The following is a 23,859-nucleotide window of genomic DNA, read 5'->3' on the forward strand; positions in this document are numbered from 1 at the left end:
TAGACACAAATTGATGGCGAGAATTGATCTGATTCTAGTCACTCAAACGCTAACAAAACTGTTGAAAGAAATGGAAATTATGCCGAGAATAATATCAGATCATAATCCCCAAATACTAAAATTGAAAGACACTACAAAAGAAAAAGCTTTTTTTAAATGGAGACTAAATGTTGATCTCCTGCGAAATGAAGAAATAACAAAAAATATAAGAACAGTTATATCTAACTATTTTAAAGAGAATTTAAATAAGGGAACAGAAATTGAGATTGTATGGGATGCTGCGAAAGCGGTGATAAGAGGAGCTTTAATACAACAAAATATAATAGCAAAGAAAAAGAAAAACCAGAAAATGGATCAATTAAACAAGAAACTTAAAGAGAAGGAAAACTTATTAAACCAAAATCCTAAAGATGAAAGATTACGTATAGAGAGTAAAATGTTAAAAGATCAAATTTCCCTGGAATTGGCAGAAGAAGTAGGATATGAAATGAAAAAATAAAACAACAACATTTTGAGAATGCCAACAAACCGGGAAAATGGCTAGCATATAAATTAAGGAAAAGAAAAGAAAAAAGAGTGATTACGAGAATAAGAAAAAACAATGAGCTAATTACTGAACAAGGGGATATTATAGAATACTTTAGAGACTTTTATACCAAATTATATATGAAAAAGCAAGAAAATGAAATTAATTTAAAAGACTTTTTAAAGAGGGAGAACTTTTTAAAATCAATGAAGCACAAAGAGAAAATGTAGATGCAGAGATCACATTAGAGGAAGTAGAAAAAGCAATAGAAAAAAATAAAAATGGTAAATCACCGGGCCCAGACGGATTTCCGATAGAATTTTATAAAATCTTTAAAAATGAAATAAAAAGAACCATTACGGACAGTCATGAACAATATTTTAGGTGGGAAAATACCGGAAACTTGGAAAGAATCAGAGATAATATTGTTACAGAAGGAGGGTAAAGATTTATTAGAAGCAGCAAATTATAGGCCGATTTCATTACTTAATTTGGATTATAAAATTTTTGCAACAATTATGGCTCAAAGACTCAAAAAGTGTATAGAAGATAGGATAGACGAAGACCAATGTGGATTCCTCCCAAAAAGATATATATAAAATAATTTGAGGTATATACTAAATGTTTTAGAATATTATGAAAGAAATAATGACAAAAAATTAGACATGATTTTTGTGGATATGGAAAAGGCATTTGATTCGGTCAACTGGGAAGCTTTATTGGAAATTATAGAAAATTTAAATATCGGACCAAACTTTAAAAGATGGATTTCACAAATTTATACGGAACAAAAAGCAAGAATTAACATTAATGGAGACCTATCAAGACCAGTTGATATTGAAAGGGGTACAAGGCAGGGTTGCCCTCTACTGTATCTCCTCTTCTTTTTTTTTACTAATAATGGAAGTTCTAATGATCAGAATAAAAAAACAACAAAGTGATACAAGGTGTGAAAATAAAACAATATGAGTATAAAATCCGTGCCTTTGCTGACGATATAGTGATAAATTTGGAAGACCCACAAAGTAAAATAATAAATTTGATGAATATAATTGATGAATTTGGGATATATACGGGATGTAAAGTTAATAAGGACAAATCGGCAATTCTAACGAAAAATATGAATTTAGAAGAGGAGATGGAGATAGAAGAGAAAACAGAAATAAAAATAAGCAAAAAAAATATCTGGGTATATGGATAACAAAAAAACACTAACGAATTATTTGAGAATAATTACATAAGATTATGGTCAGAGATGAAAAAAGACTTAATGAATTGGGAAAAATTACAATTATCCTTATTAGGTAGAATAGCAGCAATAAAAATGTCGATATTACCGAAAATTCTTTTTTTATTTCAAATGATTCTTATAATAAATTCAAACAAACCATTCAAAATTTGGGAAAGAGACATATCACGTTTTATATGGCAGAATAAGAGACCAAGGATTAGACTAAAACTTTTGCAGGATGCCCAAGAGAGAGGGGGGATGTCGTTACCAAATTTACAATTATATTCCGATGCGTGTAGTTTAGTGTGGATAAAAGACTGGCTGAAATTAGAAGAGAGAAGGATGTTAGAATTAGAGGGAGAAGGACTGAGTTTTGGTTTTCACGCTTATCTAGCCTATGATAAAGAAAAAGCCAATCAACTAATTAATAACCACTGTGTGAGAAAGAATCTATTGAAAGTATGGAATAAATATAAAAGGAACATTATTCACAAACTCCCAATGTGGTTATCACCTCATGAAGCCATCTATAGGAAAGAAATGATAAGGAGGGAGAAATGGTTTACCTATAGGGAATTAACTAAGGAAAAGTCAGGTAAAATAATAATAAAGACCCAAGTGGAATTGGAGAAAATAGGTTTTGATGCAGGATGGTTTGCCTATAGGAGGATCTATGAAAGAGTGATGAAAGATATAAAAGAATGTGGTGAGGAAGAAAACAAAACAGAGTTAGAAACACTATTAATCAATGATCAAGAAAAACTAATTGGGAAAATCTATAGAAAATTACTACAATTGGATATGGAAAATGAAACCATTAAAGATACAATGGTAAAGTGGGCTAGCTCTCTTGGTTATAATATACAATTAGAGAAGTGGGAACATGTTTGGAGAAAAGGGTTGAGATATACAGCATCACAAAATATAAAAGAAAACTGGTTTAAAATGTTTTATCGTTGGTACTTAACCCCAGAAAGATTAGCAAAAGTCTATAAAAATAAAAACAACAAATGCTGGAAATGTGGAGAGGTAACAGGGACATTTATACACTGTTGGTGGATCTGCAAAAAGGTTAAAAAAAATTGGAAACAAATTAGAGACTTAATTAGTGAAATTTTACATATTAAGTTGGAATTAAAACCAGAAAGCTTCCTGTTGAGTATATTTGACAATGAAATAGAAACGAAATATGGAAAACAACTTTTTTATATGGTAGCAATAGCAAGAATGCTATTAGCACAAAAATGGAAATCAAAGGATATCCTGAAGAAAGAGGAATGGGTATTGAAGCTAAAGGAAATAATAGAAATGGATAAATTAACTCAAATAATAAGAGAGAAATCTATAGGGAATATCTCGAAAAAAATTAACCAAGAATGGGACTTAGTGTTTGAATATATGAGGTAGCAATGGGGGAGCTTGTGGTACTTAACTTGATTGTAGATTGTATTTGTTTCGAGGGTATTTTTTATCTGAATATCTATTGAATAAGTATAGCATTCGTAATGGAGAAGGAAATAAGGGGTAAAGAAACAAATTGGAAGAATAATATGTAAGTATAAGTAGTGAAGAAGATGATAAAAGAATAGGTGAAATAAATAGGTTGTGTACAAGAGATACTAGAAGTAATATACCACGCAAAGAGGATGGAAGTCATAGGTTTTAATTTAAATGTTGGAGGGTGGTTTGGGTGGGGAAGGTGGGGAGTGGGTTATGTTGTTGTGTTATGTTATGTTGTGTTGTGTATGTTAAAAGATTGATATGTTGTGTTGTGAAATTTGTTAATAAAATTTATTTTTTTTAAAAAAGATGTTTTGATTGTTATGATCAGGTTGGAAACTTCTAGGTTGAGTACAGAGAGCCAAGTAGACAAAAGAATAATATGTTATTGGCTTAAGGTACAGGCCATAGATAATATTAGACTACCTAAAAATGTTTGATAGAGTTTTCCAGTGGTATACCTATCAAAAACTGGGTACTTCGTGCTGCCCAATAGATAATCAAATATGTGCTTATATCAAATGAGCTAAAAGGACTTCAACTTGATGCACAAAAAAGATAATTAAGAATAAAATAGGAGAAGTAGGGCCTGAACAGACAGGCCAAAATAAAGCTGCTTTGAGTCACTTTGGAGGTATATTGTTTAAATAATACTTGCTTCCTAAGAGACCGGAAGCCATGCCAAAGCCATGCTCCAGTCCTAACAACTGGAGCGTAGCTTTGGCGCAGCTTCTGACCTCTTAAGATAAGTGTATTATTTAAACAACATACCTCCAAAGTGAACCGAAGCAGCTTTGTTTTGGCCTGTCTGTTTGGGCCGTAGTCACACAAAGGGACTTAAATGCTGTCTATTTTTTCCCCATGTGCACCTTTATATCATAAACTCAAGGAGGCTTGTGAACATGCAGACTATTTTAACAGCTTGACATTTGTACAATTGTGGAAAGCCTTCTCAGAATTAAGACTGAATATGATGGACATCCTGCAGAGATGAGAGGCATAGGGGCATCCCAATAAAGGAGTGCACATGCATATATGGATGCACAGAATTAGAGGACCTAGTTCATTACATATTGCATTGCCCATTATATAGTGAACCAAGGGAATGATTTGTGACACCAGTAATTGAAATGAGTCCTTGTCAGAGCCCACAAGAAGTGATTTTCTACCTCTTAGTGTATATGGACAAATATGTGACCCGGCAAGTAGCTTTGCATGCTTTAGCAGCTAAAAAATCTAGCAGAGATGGCCATAAACTGTAAAGGTGATAATTACATTACACACACACACACACACACACACACACACACACACAAAATTTAAAATTTTAATTGCTAAATTTTGTAAATTATAAATTACTATATAAACATAGGATTAATGTTGGATATATGATATGTATCATTTTGTTCTTATTGTGGCACTGTTTTATGGAACAGCCATTGGCCAAAAGCAATAAAATATGACTGACTGACTGGTGTCTGAGGTAAATGCCTACCTGTTTAATGGTTAGGGGTAGCTTTGCTCATTTCCAGTTATTCAGACAGCGAGAGAGATTCTTAATTAATGTGGTCCATCTGCATGTTACACTAATACACATGGGCTCTGTCTATAAATAATTCCAGCAGCATTAAAACAACAATACTCATGATGTAAAAGGAGGGGGGGAAATAATTTCCTTTCGTTTGGTTCACCACAGAAATAAATAATGTAGTCAGAAAGCTCAGGACACTGCTACTAAATATTGCATTTTCTCCTCAGCATTTTTATGCATCTTCCTCCCCACTCCCCCTTCCTCCATTATTTCCCATTGGGTGAAATGCCTTATTGCTCACAGTTTATTTATTTCCAGGAATGTTTCATTCTATAGGCAAGGGCGTTATTTGTTTCTCACAGTTTCTCAAAGGTGCAGGGGCGCAAAAAAGATTCCTAAAAAACCTTTCTTCCCATGAGTAAAAGGAAAGCAAGACACAACAAAAAATGAATATTGTCATGAAACTGGTGCAGTGGCAAATGCAAAGCATCGTTTTCCTTATGCAAGAATCCCCTTGTCAACATTAAGTAAGAATTATTCTTACTTAAATTTCCAGGACTGCAGCTAAGTATAAACAACCAAGAGTCGTGTGACACCCTAAGGATTAACAAATTTATTACGGCATAAATTTTAATGGCCTGTATGTTTGCCCTAGACAGTACCTAGTTGGGAGACTGTATGAAAATACTGTGTGTGTGCATGTGTGTGAGGACACATCTAAGCTACTTCTTTAGGAGAGGAGTGGGGAGCAGATAAAAAGATAACAAATCAATTCAAAAATATATTTTAGACAAACATTTGGAACTACCAGATAATTCAGCCTGTTTATACGATAACACTGTTTTGGTTTCTAAATGAAGCAATGCCAAACACCAGTCTTTTGTGAACTCTTTCCATGTTGTCTATTAACATTCACAGATAGCTGTGTTCTGGTCACTCCACGCTTCAGGAGTGGAAATTTTCCAGATATTATAGAACGTCATCTTTCAGCATTCTGAATCATTGGCTATGCCAGCTAGGGCTGCTAGGATTTGCAATCCAACAAAATGACAGAGGGTATCCTGCATGGCAGGGGGTTAGACTGGATGGTCCTTGTGGTCTTGTCCAACTCTATGATTCTATGAAAATCCTGAGGGGCATATGGTTCACACTCCTGCTGTACATGCACACTCACACTCCTGCTATGTTTAGTCTATACAAAGTATGAATATGATCTAGGTGTGTTTGTGTGCGCGCGCATGTGCACGTGTGTGGTTAAAAAGAGAGAGAGAGAGAGAGAGAGAGAGAGATGATGCCTTCGCTGCTAACAGAAATATGGAACTCAAGAAAGAAAATGAAATCTAGGCACTGGCAAACCTGTGTATCCAGATCAGGTTGATGCTGAATGTTTCCTATACACTCATCCCTCCGTATTTGCGGCTTTGATATTTACAGAATTGATTATTCACGGATTTGATTAGTATGTTCTCTGTAGGAATAGCTAGGTCCTTCAGTGCAATTCTATGGTCAACTTTAACTAAAAGCCACACTGAAAGACCTAGAGAGATTACTCTACCTGGCATTTGTAGCTCCTCCAGTGCAGTTCTATGATCAGTGTCTGTAAGATGTTGACCACAGAGTTGCACTAGAGGACCTAGAGATTCCTAGAGAGGTGTTTTTTTGTTGTTGTTATTTTCGGTTTTTCTATATTCATGGGAGTCTTGTGCCCCTAACCCTAGCAAATATGGAGGGACAAGTGTAAAACACAGGATGAAGAGAGCTTGGAAACACAGCATGAGCAAGTGGAATCAGAAGCTGAACTCTTCCTTCATGCTTTCTTACTAACTTGATAAGTTTCTGCATTGCTGCCATCTCAGCCTGCATTGGGACCTAACTTTGGGATCATATTTCCTTCCCAGGGTTTCCTGGAAAGAGGAAAAGACTACTAAACAAAATTACATCTCTAGAACAGATATGCTCTGTGTGTATGACATGCATATCTTGGTAAAATCAAGCAAAATGATGGTTCATCTGCTTAAATATAAATATGGGAAATCTTGTGTACAGTCTTTGATAATAAGCACAAGTAAAATGAAAACTCCCCCCCCCCCCAATGTACTGAGAATACTAAATCAGTACAGATTCAAAAGAACAGCTCAGCTATGATGTGAATCCATATCCAAAGAAAGACATTTCTTACTCTCACCTCCACAGTTTGGGAAAGTTATTTTTTTAGACTACAACATCCTGAATCCACAACTAGAGGTTATGCTGATGGGGATTCTGGGAATTTAGATCCCAAAAGTAAAATGCCCAAATGTCCAGCACTTACCATTACTATGTTTGCTAGGTGGGCAGATATAAGAGCATACACTCCTCCAGATGAACCCACAACAGGGGCAGTCATATCAGCAACGGACACTGCCAAGGAACCTTGGGGAAAAAAAGAATCTTTTATGACATAATTCTCATAAACCAATAAATAAAGAAAACAATAATCAATATTTGTTTAAATCCTCCTAAACAAAAGGTGTACTCTTCTCCCACCTTTTAATGAATGACATTCTGGGAGGAAGGCATTCAGGGATTATTATTTTACTGCAAAATAATAATTTGTACTTTTGCCATTCAGTTGTGTCTGCCATCTATGTAGAAAATATGCATTTGTCCAAAAAAGAAACAGCAGTTTCTCAGTGATGGCTTTTCAAACGTTCTTAACAAACCCACAAAACATTGGACTGTCAGTTATAGCAAAGTGGAACATCCATGTTCAGGAGCAATAAACCACTGAATACTGCCTGCTGGAGATCAATAACAGGCATTGGCCATTTCCACCACCTTTGTGCCTTGTTGTTGACTTCCAAAAAGCCACAGGTTTACAACAAAATACAGGACAAGTTAGCCTTAGAGAGATTCAGAAAGACACATCATATATTCTAAAAATGTTGGTTGCTGGAAAAGTGCTGGCCCTAGCATACTCAGAAGCCTCAGCAATGGGAAGCTGTGTAGAGGCACCCACAGCCCTTCCCAATATTTTTTTGTAGTGCAGCTATTAAAAAAATACAAAACCTAGCAAAGTCTGCTTTCTGCTGATTATCTGCTATAACAAATGGCATTAATCTGAAAAGGGGGAAATGAAACACAGCTTTAAAATTAATATATAGAAGTTCATCTTCCTGGTTAGTAGCTCAAAAAACCTATGCAACTTTAAAAAAAGGTCAAAGAAAGGTAATATTTCATTTTATTTTGTTATTTTTCTTCAAGGCAGGATATTTTACTGAGGATAGTATCCTCAACCAACACCAAGCTTGACTCCTTCAGTTTTGTTCCCAGGTGAATGCTCATACACACCTAAGGTTAAACCTGTCTGGGAAAATAAGAAATTCTACCAGTTGGGAATATTGAACAGAAATGTTTCTTTGCAAAAATATTATTGCAGCCAATTTGTCTGTTCAAATACTAACATCTTTTAAGAACATATGAAAAGCCCCCATTTGCTTAAGCCAAGGGTCCATCTAGGCCAGCATGTCAATTCAGGTGGCATATGAATAAACCGGTGTGGTGCTCACAAATTAATACAGTTTAATTGGTTTAGATCTGTATCTTGCCCAGACCTAAAGACATTGAAAACCATGCCCAGAGAGTGTGTGACTTGCAATGAAAGGGGCCATGATGGTTCTCATCCCATTTCATGTCATGTCACTTTTGCTGCTCACTGTTTAGAAATTAAACACCAAACCAGGAAGGAGGCTTGAGAAACTCCAATGTTGATATGTCAATAAAACTATTTAGTTTTTCTTTTTTCCATCCAGGTGTTCTAAGCAAATTTAACATGTCTATGGCAACTCTAGATGGGCAAGCAACCAGTATTGTCTGCCAAACTGCAATTCACAGTAGATACCTGGGAGATTCCCCCCCCCCTTCAGTCTAATTATTTCATGAGACTTGTATTTTATAGACACTGCTTAAAATCTTCCTCATTAGACACCTCCATATTTAAAATACAGTTGTAAAGTTAGCAATTTCAGAAATCCAATGGATGCTGCTTCAACAAGAACACTTCCCACAGCAGCCAGAGCATCTTTCATGGATCACAATTAGATGCTAGTGTGAAGTAGTTTGAAAGAATTCCTTTCTCTCTTGAATGAATGGCACTCAGTTTTATAGATGGGATGAGGTGCACATGTTGAGGTAATCTATTAGTAGGGCCTATGTCAAAGGGTCTGTTTGGCTGATTAGCAACATGTCCATATCAGCATTACAGTTTGGCAGAGTGATAAAGATTGCCTGAAATGAGCAGACCTGGAAAATGAAACCAAAAGAACATGAGCAGAATCAAACAAATAAATTGTGGGCTGGGGGATGCTTCTGGAAACTTCATATTTGGAGGTGTCTGCTGTTGATAATGGACTGCACAACAGATTTATTACTAGATAGTATTTCAAGATAATTATCTGAAATGAAGTTGCATTTTAGAAATGTAGTCAAAGTGTGATATATTCTTGCAATCTTACATACAAGACTGAGCTGGCTTCAAAATGCCTGTAGCTGACAAGTCAAACTGGAAGCAAAGAATGGTGAGGTAGGCAAATGGCCTTGGTCAGTACATGCTAGAAAGACCAGAGACTACCATAGCCAAATAATGTCTTCTGCATAGCTGTTTAACGCCCCCTCCTTTTTTGTTTTCTAAAATTAAAAGCACTGTAGTTGCAATCAAGTGCTGAGGGTCCTTTATGAAATTTGTATGTAAATGTACAGCGCTTTATAAATAAAGGTTAATAAAAATAATAATAAATTTCCCCCTCGAGATGCTTTTTTCTCTGCTGGGGAAAAATTCAGGGACCTGCATCTTTTCATCTGTGGGATCTACTCCTGCATGGGATGGACATATCTGGAGTCTGCCCTCTCCTAGGTTGGTCAACCAGATGTAATAGAATGTTACAGCAGGGTAGGGCTGGTCACCATAAACTGGAAAAAACTTAAAGGCACACAACAACAGCAACAAAAGGCAGTTAAGTTTGATGGCTTGAGCCATCTGAGAGCAGATAGGGTAAGAGTTCTAGCCAGCTGGGAAGAGTGAGTGTTGTGCCAGCTCAGAGAAAGGTTATGAAAGGATATGAATGTTATTTAGCAAACTATGGACATTACCACACAAGCCCTGTTCTCACTGAAATCACATTAGTTAATTACAATGGAATACCAGTTTGAGAGTAGCCATTATCACACATCTTTGCAATCACGCTACTGGGTCTGTTTCTGCCATTGTGCTCTCTTCTGCACTCCTCCTCAACCCTGCCTCTCTACCTTATGCCCTACCCAGGGTGCCTTTCCGGTGTTTTTAATTTTGACTTTTACATTTTAATGCAATCCTGGAATTATGCTAATGCAATTTAAGAGAAAAGAAAGAAACATGTGTGTTGGGGAAGTAAATCAGACTGCTTGGGAATAGCAAGAGGGAGTGGGAGCAAGGGGACAGGAGGAGATGCTCATAGCATGTGACTGCCAATATCACAACTACTGCAGAAGCAACATTTCACATCTGAGGACTGCAGCATGACAGGGAGGTTTTCTACTGTCAGTGAAAAGAGACACCCTAACCACATTTCACAAAAACAGCAGCTACAGGTTTGAGGCAATTTCAAAGCATCACCAAAGGCACTAATTTTCCAACTGTTAATTGCAGTTTTAAAGGAGTTTATGTTTCATTTTCTCCCAACAAGGATGTCTTGATACACTAGATACTTAGTTGAAAAGATGGCTATATAGAGTGTGGTACAGTGCACCCTTTTTTTATGCGGGGATCCGTTCCGGACCCCCCTGCGTAAAAAAACGCATATGCTCAAGCCTCATTGAAAGTATGACATGGGCACACTGTAGTTCACATTTTGAATTTTTAAATTTGTACACAATATTTTTGTGTATTAAAAACCTAATGTTTCTTTGAAAATAATTTTTTTCACAGAAGTCCTGAAATGAAAATATTCAACAAAAAATATGCTAAATACTTTTAAATTCTTCTCACATGCATATAAACACGAAAAAACAAATATTTCCTTAATATTTTCATCCATTAATTATACCTGCTACTTTCCTTCTGCTGCAAACTCTTTAAAATTGAAAGAAGATCTTTTCATTCTCATGCTGTGAAATAATTGGCTGGTAAAAAAAGTATACTTTCTGTCTGTGATCTTTTCTTGCAGTGTCTTCCAAAGCTGTTCAGTTCTTCTAATGAGAAAGCTATTCTACCTCTGTCCTTTTTCATTTTTAGCATTTCTTTTCCACAGCCTGACACAGCTAACAAGAACAAAATCAGCTGACAAGGGGAAGAATATGTAGGATGGAGAAAGATGGGGGTTGGAAAATCAGGAATGCAAAGGGCTAGATAGGTGAAAATCAATCCCACATTAAGGGAGAAATACATATTTATTTATAAAATTGCTTCTTAGTTGCTTTTATAACAGCAAGGGGGGGGGTGAATAAAACATTGTAACTCAGGAAAATTAGGAGCTTTTAAAAAGATAAATTTGTTGTTGTGTGCCTTAAAGTCGTTTCTGACTTCTGATGACCCTAAGGAGAGCCTATCATGGGGTTTTCTGGAGCTGAGAGTGTGACTCACTGAAGATCACCCAGTGGGTTTCCACGGCTGGGCAGGGAACTGAACCCTGATCCAACATTCAAAGCACATTTTAAATCACTAGGAAATCCACAGGGAACAAGAATGTTTTAATAGTCCATTTAAAACAAAACAAAGATGTGGACACGCTAGTCGATCTAAAGAGTGAGCTCCACAATTGGAATAATAGATAATACCAATAACACAAGCAGAAACACAAAAGAATTCTCCTCATGCTTGAGCTACAAAAAGTTCAATTCAGTTCATCTTTATTACAGTCATAGACCATCACAAAGTTACAACAATATTTTGGGTGTAAATTTACAGCGCTATATAAATAAAGGTTAATAATAATAATATTTTACTGGTCTGACATCCATGCCAATGCAATAGGCAAATATAGTACTCCACTATATATATGTGTGTGTGTGTGTTTACCTGCTTATTTGAGGTTGTATGCAAAACCTATTTCCCAGCTTTGTCCGTTAAATGGCCTTTACAGCTATCATTATACTGATACTTAAAACACACCAACATGCTTTGTATTTCCATTACTTTTCACATTCCTCTGCCCCATTTGTATAACTGTCTGTCCATAGAGTTTTCACTCCATGCATCTGGTGAAGTGGATTGTGTTCATAAAAGCTTATAGTAGAAAACCTCTTCCTTGTTAAGTGCTCTTGGATTCCTCTATGGGCTCTTTCACATAGAAGAGGAAAGCATCATTAAATCGTGATTAAATCATGCTGTCACACCCCTGTGCACTTCTCCCGTTCATGTCCCATGCATAAACAGTAATGGACACATCATTGCATAACAATGGGAGTTTCTGTGATGGTAATCCCCCCCATCACATTATTAGCATGACTTAATCACAATTTAATGACACTTGCCTCCCGTGTGAAAAGGTCCTATGTCTTTACAAGCAGAAGAGAATAGGTTCTTTCTCCCAGGAATTTGTGATCTAAATTTTAAAAGGGGGAGACATTAAGGCTAGGAAAGGAAGAAAATAACAGGTAAAAACAGGGATGAGGAGCTGAATTACACAAAGGGATGGAGTAAACTCACTCATGCATAGTTAGGCCTTATTTCAGACTATGGCAGGTTACAGACCGCCATAAGGGACGTCCTCAGGACATCCTAGGTTTAAAAAGGGACGTCACTTCTTGATGCCTCCAAACCTAATACGTCCTGAGGATGTACAAGATGGCGGCGCCCCATCTACATGGGGGCCGCCATGATGGCGTCATGAAAGCGCCGCTTCTAAATGAGGCGGCGCGGACGTGACGCCGTCGTGCCGCACGAGGGCGCTTAGTGCGCCCTTTTGTCGGCGCAGGAAGGAGCTCCGAAACAGAGCTCCTTCCTGGTCTTGCATCGCTGGCGCAGCCTTTAGATGGCTGCACGCAGCGACGCAGAGGAGAAAGGGGCCAAGCGGCCCCTTTCTCCTCCTCCCTGCCGCCGCGGGGTCTCCTTGGGGCTTGAAGCCCCAAGGACACCCCTTTCCAGGCCTCGGGGAAGTGGCCTTTTGCCGCTTCCCCATGGCCTGGAAAGCGGCAGATCGGGGCCTCAGCGGCTGCCGCTCTGGCTGCTGAGGCCCCGATCCGGCAGGGAAAGGGGCGGGTGCAGGCCGCTGCTTTTCGGCGGTCTGTAACACGCCTCAGTTCTCATTTATTTGGCAAACTTATTTCTTGCTTGTATTGGGACAAGGAACTTCTGTGACTGAATGCTCCACATAAAGATAGCCTTCCTGAGTTTCCTAAACATAGAACACTGGCATGCAGGAGAAATGATCTAGAATTGCCTTCTCCCTCATCCACTGAGTACCTCCTACTACCTCTGGGTACATCCCTCATGGGATAAGAAGTTCCAGAGTAAAAGCAAAGCTATCCTGTATGATAAAAAAGCCTCTTTTAAAAAAAATACAAGCGTCCATTCCTGGTTTTCCAGTTCAATTAATCTAATATCTACCATTCTACCTCTTGGTACTTTTTCATGGCAAAGACCAGTATCTGATTTATTACTGCCTAGTAAACATTTCTTGTTATGTGCTTTCAAATAATTTCAGACTTATGGCAACCCTATGATGAACAAGGTCACCCAGAGGGTTTTCATGGCTAAGAGGGGAATCAAATTCTGAACTCTAGAGTCACAGTCCAACACTCAAACCACTACATCACACTGGCTTTTTGTACTGTATTTGTTATTCATGCCGGACATGAATAACAAATACAGTACAAATATGAAATCAATCAGTCCATGAAGGTCTATCATCCAATACTGTCAGGTTGCCCTACTGGGCCCTAACCAAACTTTAAAACTGGCTGCTATTGCTTTTACAACAAGCAGGGGTAAACCAAGAGGAACGTACAGATTAGAAATAACTCCTGAAGTTATTTTTCCCTTTCAAAACTTGTCTAATTAAAACACAACATGTAGTAATGGTATTGTAATGGTATTCATGATCCTAACACTGATGTTTACTAAAAAGCATTAGCAATAATGCAATAATTATGTTAGCAACCACTTCTATAATTTCCATTTATGAGTGCATAATTATTATACTATTATGTGTTCTTGAACTCAGTATGTAGCTCAGTGGAGAAAGAAGGCTGACATCAGAAGAACCTACTACAATGGACTCTCCACATTCACAGGTGTTAGGAGTGGAGGAGCCCCAGGAAGCTGGAACCCCCCCCCCACACACACACACACTTTTTAAACCTGAGAGAACACCTCTCAGGAATCTCTTGGTCCTCCAGTGTAACTCTATGGTCAACATCTGCCCGAAGTTGACCATAGAATTGCATTAGAGAACCTACAAATGCCTAGAGACTTCTGAAAGATATCGACCACAGAGGAACTAGAGATTCTTAGAGAGAGCATATGAATCAAATCTGTGAATAATCAAAGTGCATGTGAAATCTGATGGAAGATATCACTGCGGCTTCTGAACAGATTTGCTTTTTGTACCATATCTTCATAATTTCAAAATATTGGCTGAATCTGGAACCAAATTAAACATTATTTAAAGTGGGGTTAGACTCATATCGGAGATTCCCCTGCCCCTCCAGCAACTTGAAAACTACAGAGGCCCTACTGGGCGTTATCAGTCATATCAAAATTACGGAGGCTATCCACCAATGGCACTATCTTTTTGCAGAAGTAGGACTGTGTGTTCCTAAAAGGCTATGCTGATGGCAGCAGTGCCAGTAGTAGGGTCCCCCGTCTCAGACAGTTTGCTGAAGAGCCAGACTAAAGATGACAAACAGCTGTTGGGCAGGAGTGTAGTAGGGGGCAACATTGGCAGAGAATCTCTCAGAGACAGCAGTAGTAGCATCACAGCTAACATTTGTTAGTACAGTGTGTTCTTCTTATCCATGGTGTTGCCATCCACATATTTGAGCTTCTGCAGACGCCTCCCCCCTCACTGTTTGTAATAGAGATGTGTGCATGTAGCCGCTCTAGCTGCCATAGAAAACAATGGGACTTAAGATCCCATGTTTTTTCTTATCCACATGTGTGTGTGTGTGTGTAACAGATCCCTCACAGATATAAAGGGATGACTGTACTGTGCAGAAGGAGGCATGGTAAACCTTTTTAAAATATCTTTTACCATGAAAACCCTATGATGACACAATCCAAAATGAAACAGGATACAATGCAAGAAGATTAATCTCCCAGGTTGGATGGCACTCAATGAGCTACTGTAGAAGAGCAAAGGACAATTATAAGTAGTGCTGTGGCTAATAACACAACTGGACTCAATCTAAAAGCATGTTCAACTGCTCACGTACTCAGAAGTCCAAAGAAACTCTGTAGTTGCACAACACAGTTATGATTTATGTGAAAAGCATAAACCAGGGGAAGCTAGACTTAGCAATACTTGGGGTGAATGAGCTGAAGTAGCCAGGAAGGGACATTTTGAGTCAGATAATTATACAGTGTTTTACTCAGGAAATGAAAATCTAAAAAATGGGGTGGCATTAATAATGAGAAGAGATGCAGCAAAAGCAGTCAAAAGATGTAATACAAAGTCTGACTGAATCATATTAAAAAGACTTCAGAGAAAACCCATCAATATAATCATAATCTAAATTTATGGTCCAGCTACAGAGGTAGAAGAAGAAGAAATTGAAAGATTATATATGCTGGAGTCCAGGAGGAAATACAAGATTCATTCTTAATAAGTTTGGAGAAATCAAAGGAAAATTTAAACCAAGAGTGGGGATCCTAGCCAACCAGCAGGGGGACACATTGCATGATCATGTGCAAATAAAAAGCCAATGGAAACAATACAGTGAAGAATTATATAAAAGAGATGAAGGGACTACAGATTCACTCAAGGAAGAACCATTTGAAGAGGAACCTACAATTTTAGAAAGTAAAGTGGAAATTGCACTCAGAGCACTTGGGATAAATAAATCACCAGAATAGATGGCATACCAACAGAGATGCTTCAAGCTACAAAGACAGTTCAGTTCACTTAAATTCAAAGTTTTACTTGCTTATAACCATAGGTCATCACAATGTAAAAACAAAGAGATTATATAAATATCAAATAATCAAATTAAGATATAAAATATAATATAGAATTTCCAATACTGTGTCTAATACTACTAAGCTACAGAGACATGCTCTACTCTAGTTCTAACTAAAATATGTCAACAAATATGGAAAACAAAACAATGGTGCACAGAATGGAAACACTCAATCCCCAAGGAGGTGACACCAAGGATTGCCATAACCACGGGACCACTGCACTAATCTTCCATGCAAGCACAGTGATGCTCAGAATTCTATAATAAAACCTTATATTGTCAAAGAAATGCCAAATTTCCCAGCTGGGTTCAGGAAGGAAGATGATTTGGGATCATATTGCAAACTATGTTGGCTAATGAATGAATGAATTTATTATGGCACTTGGCTAGCAAAAAAAAGATAAAACAATGGCATGATTCACAGGGCGTCAGATATACAGCATAGAGATAGATGCTAATGGCTAATGGAGCACATCAAATACATTCAAAAGAAAATCAGCCTGTGCTTTATGGACTATAGCAAAGCCTTTGGTTGTGTAGATCATGAAAAACTATGAATCACTTGTTGTCAAAGGAGTCAAGCAAGGCTGCATTTTATCACCCTATCTGTTTAACCTGTATAATGAACATATCATACATAAACCAGGGTTAAACTCAGAGACAGGAGTATTAAAACTGGAAGAAGGAACATCAATGATTTAACATATGCAAATGACACCATACAACCAGCAGAAAATAGCAAAGACTTGGAATAGTTACTGGAAAAATGTCAAGGCAGAAAGTACAAAGGCAAGTTTATAGTTGAACATAAGAAAACAAAAAGAATTACCACAATTAAAAAAAATTACTACAACTTTCACTGTCTCATTCCATTTATAATGAAGACTCTATTGACAAAGGATCAAGAATTCCAGAAATGTAACATTGCTTCCAGAATGATAATGATTGCTCCCTCTGTTCTCTTTCCGCCAGCAGGTTAAGACTTTTTTAATTCAACAGGCCTTTGATTTTTAATTAAATAGCAGAACACATTTGGAACTAATGTGTTGTTTTTATCTTGTATCTTTTAAAAATGTTTTAAACTGTGTTTAACTAGGTGCTTTTAATAGAACTATTTCTTTAAAAAAACTTTAGTATTATGACATGTTTAGCTAAATCTTTATTTTAATCTTTGTAAGCCACCTTTTGGCCCATGACAGGAGAAAATTGGGACATAAACTGAGAAGAGCAAGGATAAATGAGAGGTGCCTTTTCAAGTAAAATCACCTCTCCAAAGAATGGACATCTTCTGACTTTAGTTTTTTGTGGGTTTTTCGGGCTATGTGGCCATGTTCTAGAAGATTTTCTTCCTGACATTTCGCCAGCATCTGTGGCTGGCATCGTCAGAGAATGCTTGCCTGGGAAAAAGTGTGTGAGCCTGGGAATCTTCTAGAAAATCTTCTAGAACATGGCAACACAGCCCGAAAAATCCACAAAAAACTATGGATGCTGGCCATGAAAGCCTTCAATCTTCTGTCTTTCTTTGCAGCCACCCTGACCACCGTTCCTTCAATCAAGCAGCTTATTCTATATTGGTCATAACACATACCTGCTAATACTCCAGCGATGTAGACAAATCCAATTCTTGCAGCACCATGTACCATTTCAAGGGGAACTCCAACTAGCAGTTGAAGAACTACATTGAGTCCAAGGTGCTCTATCCTGGGGCAAAGGGAAACAGCACACATTAGTTAGTTCAACTTCCCTTTGTGGCTAACAGACAAATTTGTATGGGGAGTCCCAACTCACTATCATGTTTCTCTTACCCCTAGAATTTCTTAAGTTTAATTCCATGTAACACTGAAACATCTGAAAAGGGGAGGGGGAAGGGAATGTAATGATTTAGGTTTAAGAACCTATCTTTTTAACAATATTGATGGACAAAGCATGATCATAAGTATAATAATTAAGAATATGAGATGATTGGCAGGAATGCCAGAACTATTTTTAAGGTGGGTTTTTTTTGCCAGAATATGTTCAGAGCAGGTTTGCCCCTGCCCTCCTCTGAGATTAAGAGAGTGTAACCTGCCCAAAGTCACCCAGTGGGTTTCCATGACCAAGTGGGAATCTGAATCTTGGTTTCTCAGCGTCCCAGGGCTCCTATACACCAGCCTCTACACTCCGGGCTGCTCTCAGAATATTCTGGTCCCGGGGCTGCCCTGGACTCTTTCCATTACCAATCTATTTCACAGTGATGCCAGACAGCTGTCTAAACATGCATCCCGCTGTGGTGCCTGGCACTACCACCATTGCTGCAAGTGGCTCCCTCTGAGGCCAGTGTCAATCACATACCTGGACACTTCATTGTGATCTCAGAGGGAGCAACTAGCACTTGTGGCTGAGTTGCCACCGCATGGCACAGTGGGATATGTGTAACAACAGTTGCCTGGTGTTGCCATGGAATGCTCTGGATTTTCCTGCAATATCGAGACCAAAAGTCTGACTGAATCATATTAAAAAGACCTCAGAGAAAACCCATCAATAATCACAGTCTAAATTTGTGATCCAACTACAGAGGTAGAAGAAGAAGAAATTGAAAGATTATATGCTGGAGTCCAGGAAGAAATACAAGATTCGTTCTTAAGCATAAACATTTGGAATGCAAAAGTAGGAAACAGAGCAGAATCAAAGGTTGTAGCAAAATTTGTCTAAGGATCAAGAAATGAAGTAGGAGAGCATTTATCCCATTTAGGCAGGGATGGGGGGGGTGGGATTTGGTGATGAATTGCCCTTCCCTCTTGAAAACTGTCCATGCTCAGGTCAGGGATTTGGCCCTCCATCATGCAGACAGGTTGCTGTGAGGGCAGGGGGAAAGTGGTTTAATTGACTTATGTAGACATGCTCCTGGTCCAATACTCACACCACTACATCACACTGGCTCTCTCAACTACAATAACTATGGTTATTCCCAATCCTGTTACTTTTACTGCTACTACTGCATTTGATCATTTAGCAGAATTTTGGTAATTCCTGACTACTTAGGAAGTTCCTGGGAGGCCTCAACTACCTTAGACTCTTGATGGTGACTAACTATTTCAAAGGTGGCCCTGCCTGGCCACCTCCCCCCCCCCCCATGTTCTGGGGCCATGTGTGTTCATTGATATGTGGAAAGACTTCTGCAGAAAGCCTGACTGAGCTATGAATTAGCAAATGATGAAAGGTCCAAAGTACAGCCGGCCCTTCATATCCACAGATTTTCTACCCACGGATTCAACTATCCATGGCTTGAAAATATTCTACGCCTATATACATTCTAAATAGCATTTTACTATTTCATATAAGGGACACCATTTTACTATGCCACTGTATTTAATGGCACTTAAGCATCCATGGATTTTGGTAGCCATGGTGTGTGTGTGTGTGTGTGTGTGTGTGTGTGTCCTGGAATCAAACCCCAGCAGATACCAAGGGCTACTATACTATTGACATGATGTCTGATGCATCATATAGCAAAGACAGAATGATCAGTACCCTAAAGTTAAGAATAATGTTCTCTCATTCTAGTTGTAATAGAAGGGCACTGTCAACTTTTGTTATGGATGCACTTGCATTTTTGCACGTTTTTGTTATGTCCACCGAGTACACTTAACTTGACGATAGTTATTTGCCTTGAATGCCACATTTTGGCATAAAAGTAAGATATAAGCTTAATACATAAAGTAAGAGAGCCAGCATAGTGTAGTGGTTTGAGGTTTGGATTAAGACTTTGGAGACCAGGTTTTGAATCCTGACTTGGCCATGGAAACTCACTGGGTGACTTCAGGCAAGTTACACTTTCTCAGCTTCAGAGTATGGCAATGGCAACCCCCCTTTGAAGAAACTTGCCAAAATAAACCTCTAATAATAATGAACTGACAAAGGATATAATTGACAAAGGATTGTTACACAGTTCACAAACTAGGACATTAAGACAACAAATTCATTGTCTAAAAAGCGCACCACAGGAATAGCATGATGTGTGTCTGAATTGATTCTTTTGCATTCAGTCTTCACCACAGAAGATGCTGGAGAGATCATGAATCATTTTGTTTGAGAAGTGTACTTAAGAAGATTTATCAAAAAGAGGTTGCAAAGACTGAAGTCTTAGAGATAATTAGCAAATTACAAACCACCAGAGCCAGATGCCATTTACCAAAGAGTTCTTAAAGACTTCACCTGGGGAAGTGCTGATCTTTTAACAGAAATAGATAAACATCATTAAGATCAAACACTGGAAGGCAGCCAACATATCACCAGTGCTTGGTTTATTTTAAAGGGGATTCTGGAAATTATAGACCTTTTAACTTATGTCTCTATTTAAAAAAAACGGTAGGCAGCATTATTACAGTTGGAATTACAGGGAAGGTAATAGGCTCACAATCTTTGGATATTTTAGATTAGATGTGCACTCTAACCACTGTGAGCTAAATATAAATATTTGCAAACCAAAACCTCTTTATAATTGTGGATTAGAACAACTAGGTTTTATGTATTGCCACTGAATCAAGATACAGAGCACTTTTATGAAGGGGGTGGGAGGTGAGCTTTTAACTGTACAATATCAAGCAAGGAACTGGTTTGGATTAGTGCCAGTGTTCCAAGAAGACAAATTTCTGCAGACTAAAGCTGAAATCTTGTACTCATCTGCCTACTCAAAGCAAGAGGATTTATTTTTTCAGTAGACATATCTAGGATTGTGTGGTTTTGCATTAAAACTATTATCCAAATACTATCTCATTGAATTTTTCATAATTTTTGAGAACTGTAAAGGGACCTTTTTAAACTGGATCAAATTGGAAAGAAAACAACAAATGGAAAAATGTAAAGGGATGTACATTAAGGCAAAAAAGTGTAACTTCATATATTCTGTTGTTTACTGCCTTTGAGCTGACCCCGGCTCTTCACAGCCCTATGGATGAAACATCTTCATGACCCCTTATCTTCCACTGCTCTGCTTAGTTCCAGCAGATTCAGACCCATGACCTTCTTGATAGTCTAGCCATCTGGCACGCGGTCTTTGGCTTTTTCTGCTACCTCCCATCTTCTCTAGCTTTATTGTCTTTTCTAATGAATCGTGCCTTTTCATAATGTGCCCAAAATATGACAGTCTCCGTTTCATCATCTTGGTTTCCACAGAGAGTCCAGGCTTGATCTGTTCTAGGATCCATTTATTTGTCTTTTTGGCTGTCTATAGTATCCTCAGCACTCTTCTCCAACACCACATTTCAAATGAATACATTTTCTTTCTGCCAGCTTTCTTCATTGCCCAGTTCTTACACTGTACATGGTGGTGGGGAATATAATGGCTTCTGTAACTCTAATTGTATCCTCAGTTGTATATATTTACACTTTAGGATCTTGTCTAGTTCTTTCATGGCTGCCTTCCTAGTCCTAGTTTTCCTCTTATTTCCCTATCAGCCATCTCCTTTCTGATCAATGTTTGATCCAAGGTATGGAAAATCTTTTAACTATTTTGATTTCCTCATCATCTAGGTTGAATTTATGTAGATCCTCCATAGTCATTATTTTTGTGGTTTTTTATGTTCAGCTGTAAGCCTGCCTTTGCAATTTTTTCACTGATTTCTTTGGTAATTGTTCCAAGTTTTGATGTTTTCCACTAGTAGTATGGTGTCATCCACATATCTTAGATTGGTGATGTTCCTTCCTCCTATCACCACTCTTCCTTCTTTTGAGTCTAAACCTGATCTTTGTATGATATTTTTGCATACAACTTGAACAAGTAGGGTGATAGCATGCAGACTTGCTTGACCCCTTTGCCAATAGGGAACCATTCTGTTTCTCCATATTCTGTTGTCTTACATACAAATTTCTCATCAGGACTATCAAATGTAGTGCACTTCCATACCTTTAAGAGTATTATATAGCTTTTAATGAACTATGCAGTCAAAGGCTTTGCTATAGTCTATAAAGCACATGCTGGTTTTCTTCTTGGGAAATATAAATAAAATGTGTTATTGTTGTTAAGGATTCACTATTAAATTCTAGGGGTAAATCCTCTCTTATAGATAAAGAAATCCTGCTTGTTATTGCTATCAATTAAAATGCTTCAACCTCAGCAGTGTGCATTATTTCCCTATGATTGCCTATTTTGCTTCTATGACAGCCAGAGTAAAAGATTTACATTAGCAAAAATATTTGGAAATCTGTTTAGAACTGTAGTAAAAAATAGTTTGGGAAAGATAGTAACCTACCTTTTGTTATATAGAAGAAACAGCTGCATAAATGGTAAAACACAACAACAGTAATGGAAAGTTGCCCAATTTTTTCTAACAAAAAGTTTAACTCTCTTGAAATAATGACTCTTGTGGAATAATGATTTATTTCAGATGAGAGAGCCTCAGAGGTTTTAATCCTAAGTGTGTCTGATGGATGTCTGTTCTTTAAAAATGTCTCAAGAATCTTTCTATTCAAACTTCTACCAAAACCAAAAGCATCAGAGTCGCACCCATAAAACATAATTAGCTTTCTCATGCTCCAAGTGTGTCATTCTTTAGAAGACAATATAATTGATTTATCAAGGCTTCATCTTCTCTACAACCAAACAAATGGGGGCCTTAGAATCAAAGCGAGTCATTAGTTATGGCAGCAATACAAAGGGTGGGCCCGACAGATAATGAATGTCCACTTGGCTTTTAAAATTAAAAAGAACAAAATTTATAGCTCTGCCTTCTTGTACAGATTTTCTCCATCAGGACTGAGGCACAAACAGCACATATTTTTGGAAGTTGTCAAGTAGTCCAGCTGGCTACCCTTAACAACTACCTTCTCCTCCACAACCTTCTGGCTGACACACATTCTCCCATTAAATAAGAAGAAGAAGAAGAAGAAGAAGAAGAAGAAGAAGAAGACAGTAAATTAAGAGCTTCAAATTAACATATTAAAGACACAGCAGGAACTATGCAACAATAGGCCCACCTTTATATTAGTTTGGCCTTTGGTAGAGAAAAGTGAAAGAGAAGGGAATAATGGTACTATCGTTTTTTTAAAAAGATTATTACTTTTCCTAAGATTAATTTGATTCTCCTGATGTGAAAAAATAATCTAATGTAGTGAAGCTGGCTATAAATGATTGTTTAGTTATTGTGGTAAATATTTCATCATATTAGAGGGAGAAATCAGCAAAAACTGCTTCTCAAAATGTGGTATAGCTTTGATGGTTTGCATGTCCAAAAGATTTAGAATCTGCTGCAAAAAGTAGTACACTTATGCTAGCAAAGTCTCTTAATATTTACAGATGTGAAGCACAGGATATAGTATCTTCCCCAGAGTTTCCCTTGGAAATCAACCAAGAGTGTGAAAGAAATGTGATAATTAAAATGTTCAGCACATTTTTCAAGCAACACAACAGAATAATGGCAACAGGATACCTGTTAAGGCAAAGGTTAGTGTTTTGTGGCTAAAGAAAGCAGACTACAACATAGTTTAAGCACTTACTGTCTTCTGAGGTTGCAAGATGCTTTACAGTCCACATGGACCAAGCCAACCCTTTTAATCCAAATAGATTACAGAGTGTTTAGGGCTCAAGCAGATGTGATGTCAAATTAATTGCACGGAAGTGATGGATGTCCACAGGTTATTTTAAAAAATAAATAGCTGATGTTTGGAGGAAGCTGAAGGAAAACTATGCTGTTAAAGGGAAAGTTCAATCTTCCCTGCTCTGTTCTAATAAAGATCCCCCCTCCACAGCTTCAATTTGCACAGAGACGGACTTCCATTAAAAAGCAACTTAAAGCTGTAAGATTGCTACAGATCAATAAGGCTAGGTTAGTCATCACCATCAAGTCAAGAACTAAAACCTGTTTTTCAATACTCAGCTTGTGTCCTAGATGTCTTACACTGACTAGCAAGTAATATAAATTAGCTCATACAGAGCTTTATTTTATCTGTAGATTTAAAGTCATT

At 37.7% G+C, this 23,859-nt stretch overlaps 2 protein-coding genes across 10 annotated transcripts in view; both read right to left on the reverse strand.

Annotated features, from left to right (window-relative positions):
- Nucleotides 1-23,859, reverse strand: part of MCRS1 (microspherule protein 1) — a 554,896-nt gene that overhangs the window by 281,352 nt on the left and 249,685 nt on the right. The window lies entirely within an intron of this gene.
- The window catches only part of RHBDL3 (rhomboid like 3), a 242,750-nt gene that overhangs the window by 25,736 nt on the left and 193,155 nt on the right, over nucleotides 1-23,859 (reverse strand). For all 8 annotated transcript variants that reach the window (XM_042448660.1, XM_042448656.1, XM_042448655.1 and 5 more), the window contains 2 exons: nucleotides 17,507-17,619; nucleotides 7,100-7,200 (listed from right to left, as the gene is read on the reverse strand). In XM_042448660.1, coding sequence (XP_042304594.1) covers nucleotides 7,100-7,200; nucleotides 17,507-17,619 — 214 coding nt within the window. The remainder of the gene's footprint in view (nucleotides 1-7,099; nucleotides 7,201-17,506; nucleotides 17,620-23,859) is intronic.

Source organism: Sceloporus undulatus, chromosome 2 (assembly GCF_019175285.1).
Source record: "Sceloporus undulatus isolate JIND9_A2432 ecotype Alabama chromosome 2, SceUnd_v1.1, whole genome shotgun sequence".
NCBI classification, from domain to species: Eukaryota; Metazoa; Chordata; class Lepidosauria; order Squamata; family Phrynosomatidae; genus Sceloporus; species Sceloporus undulatus.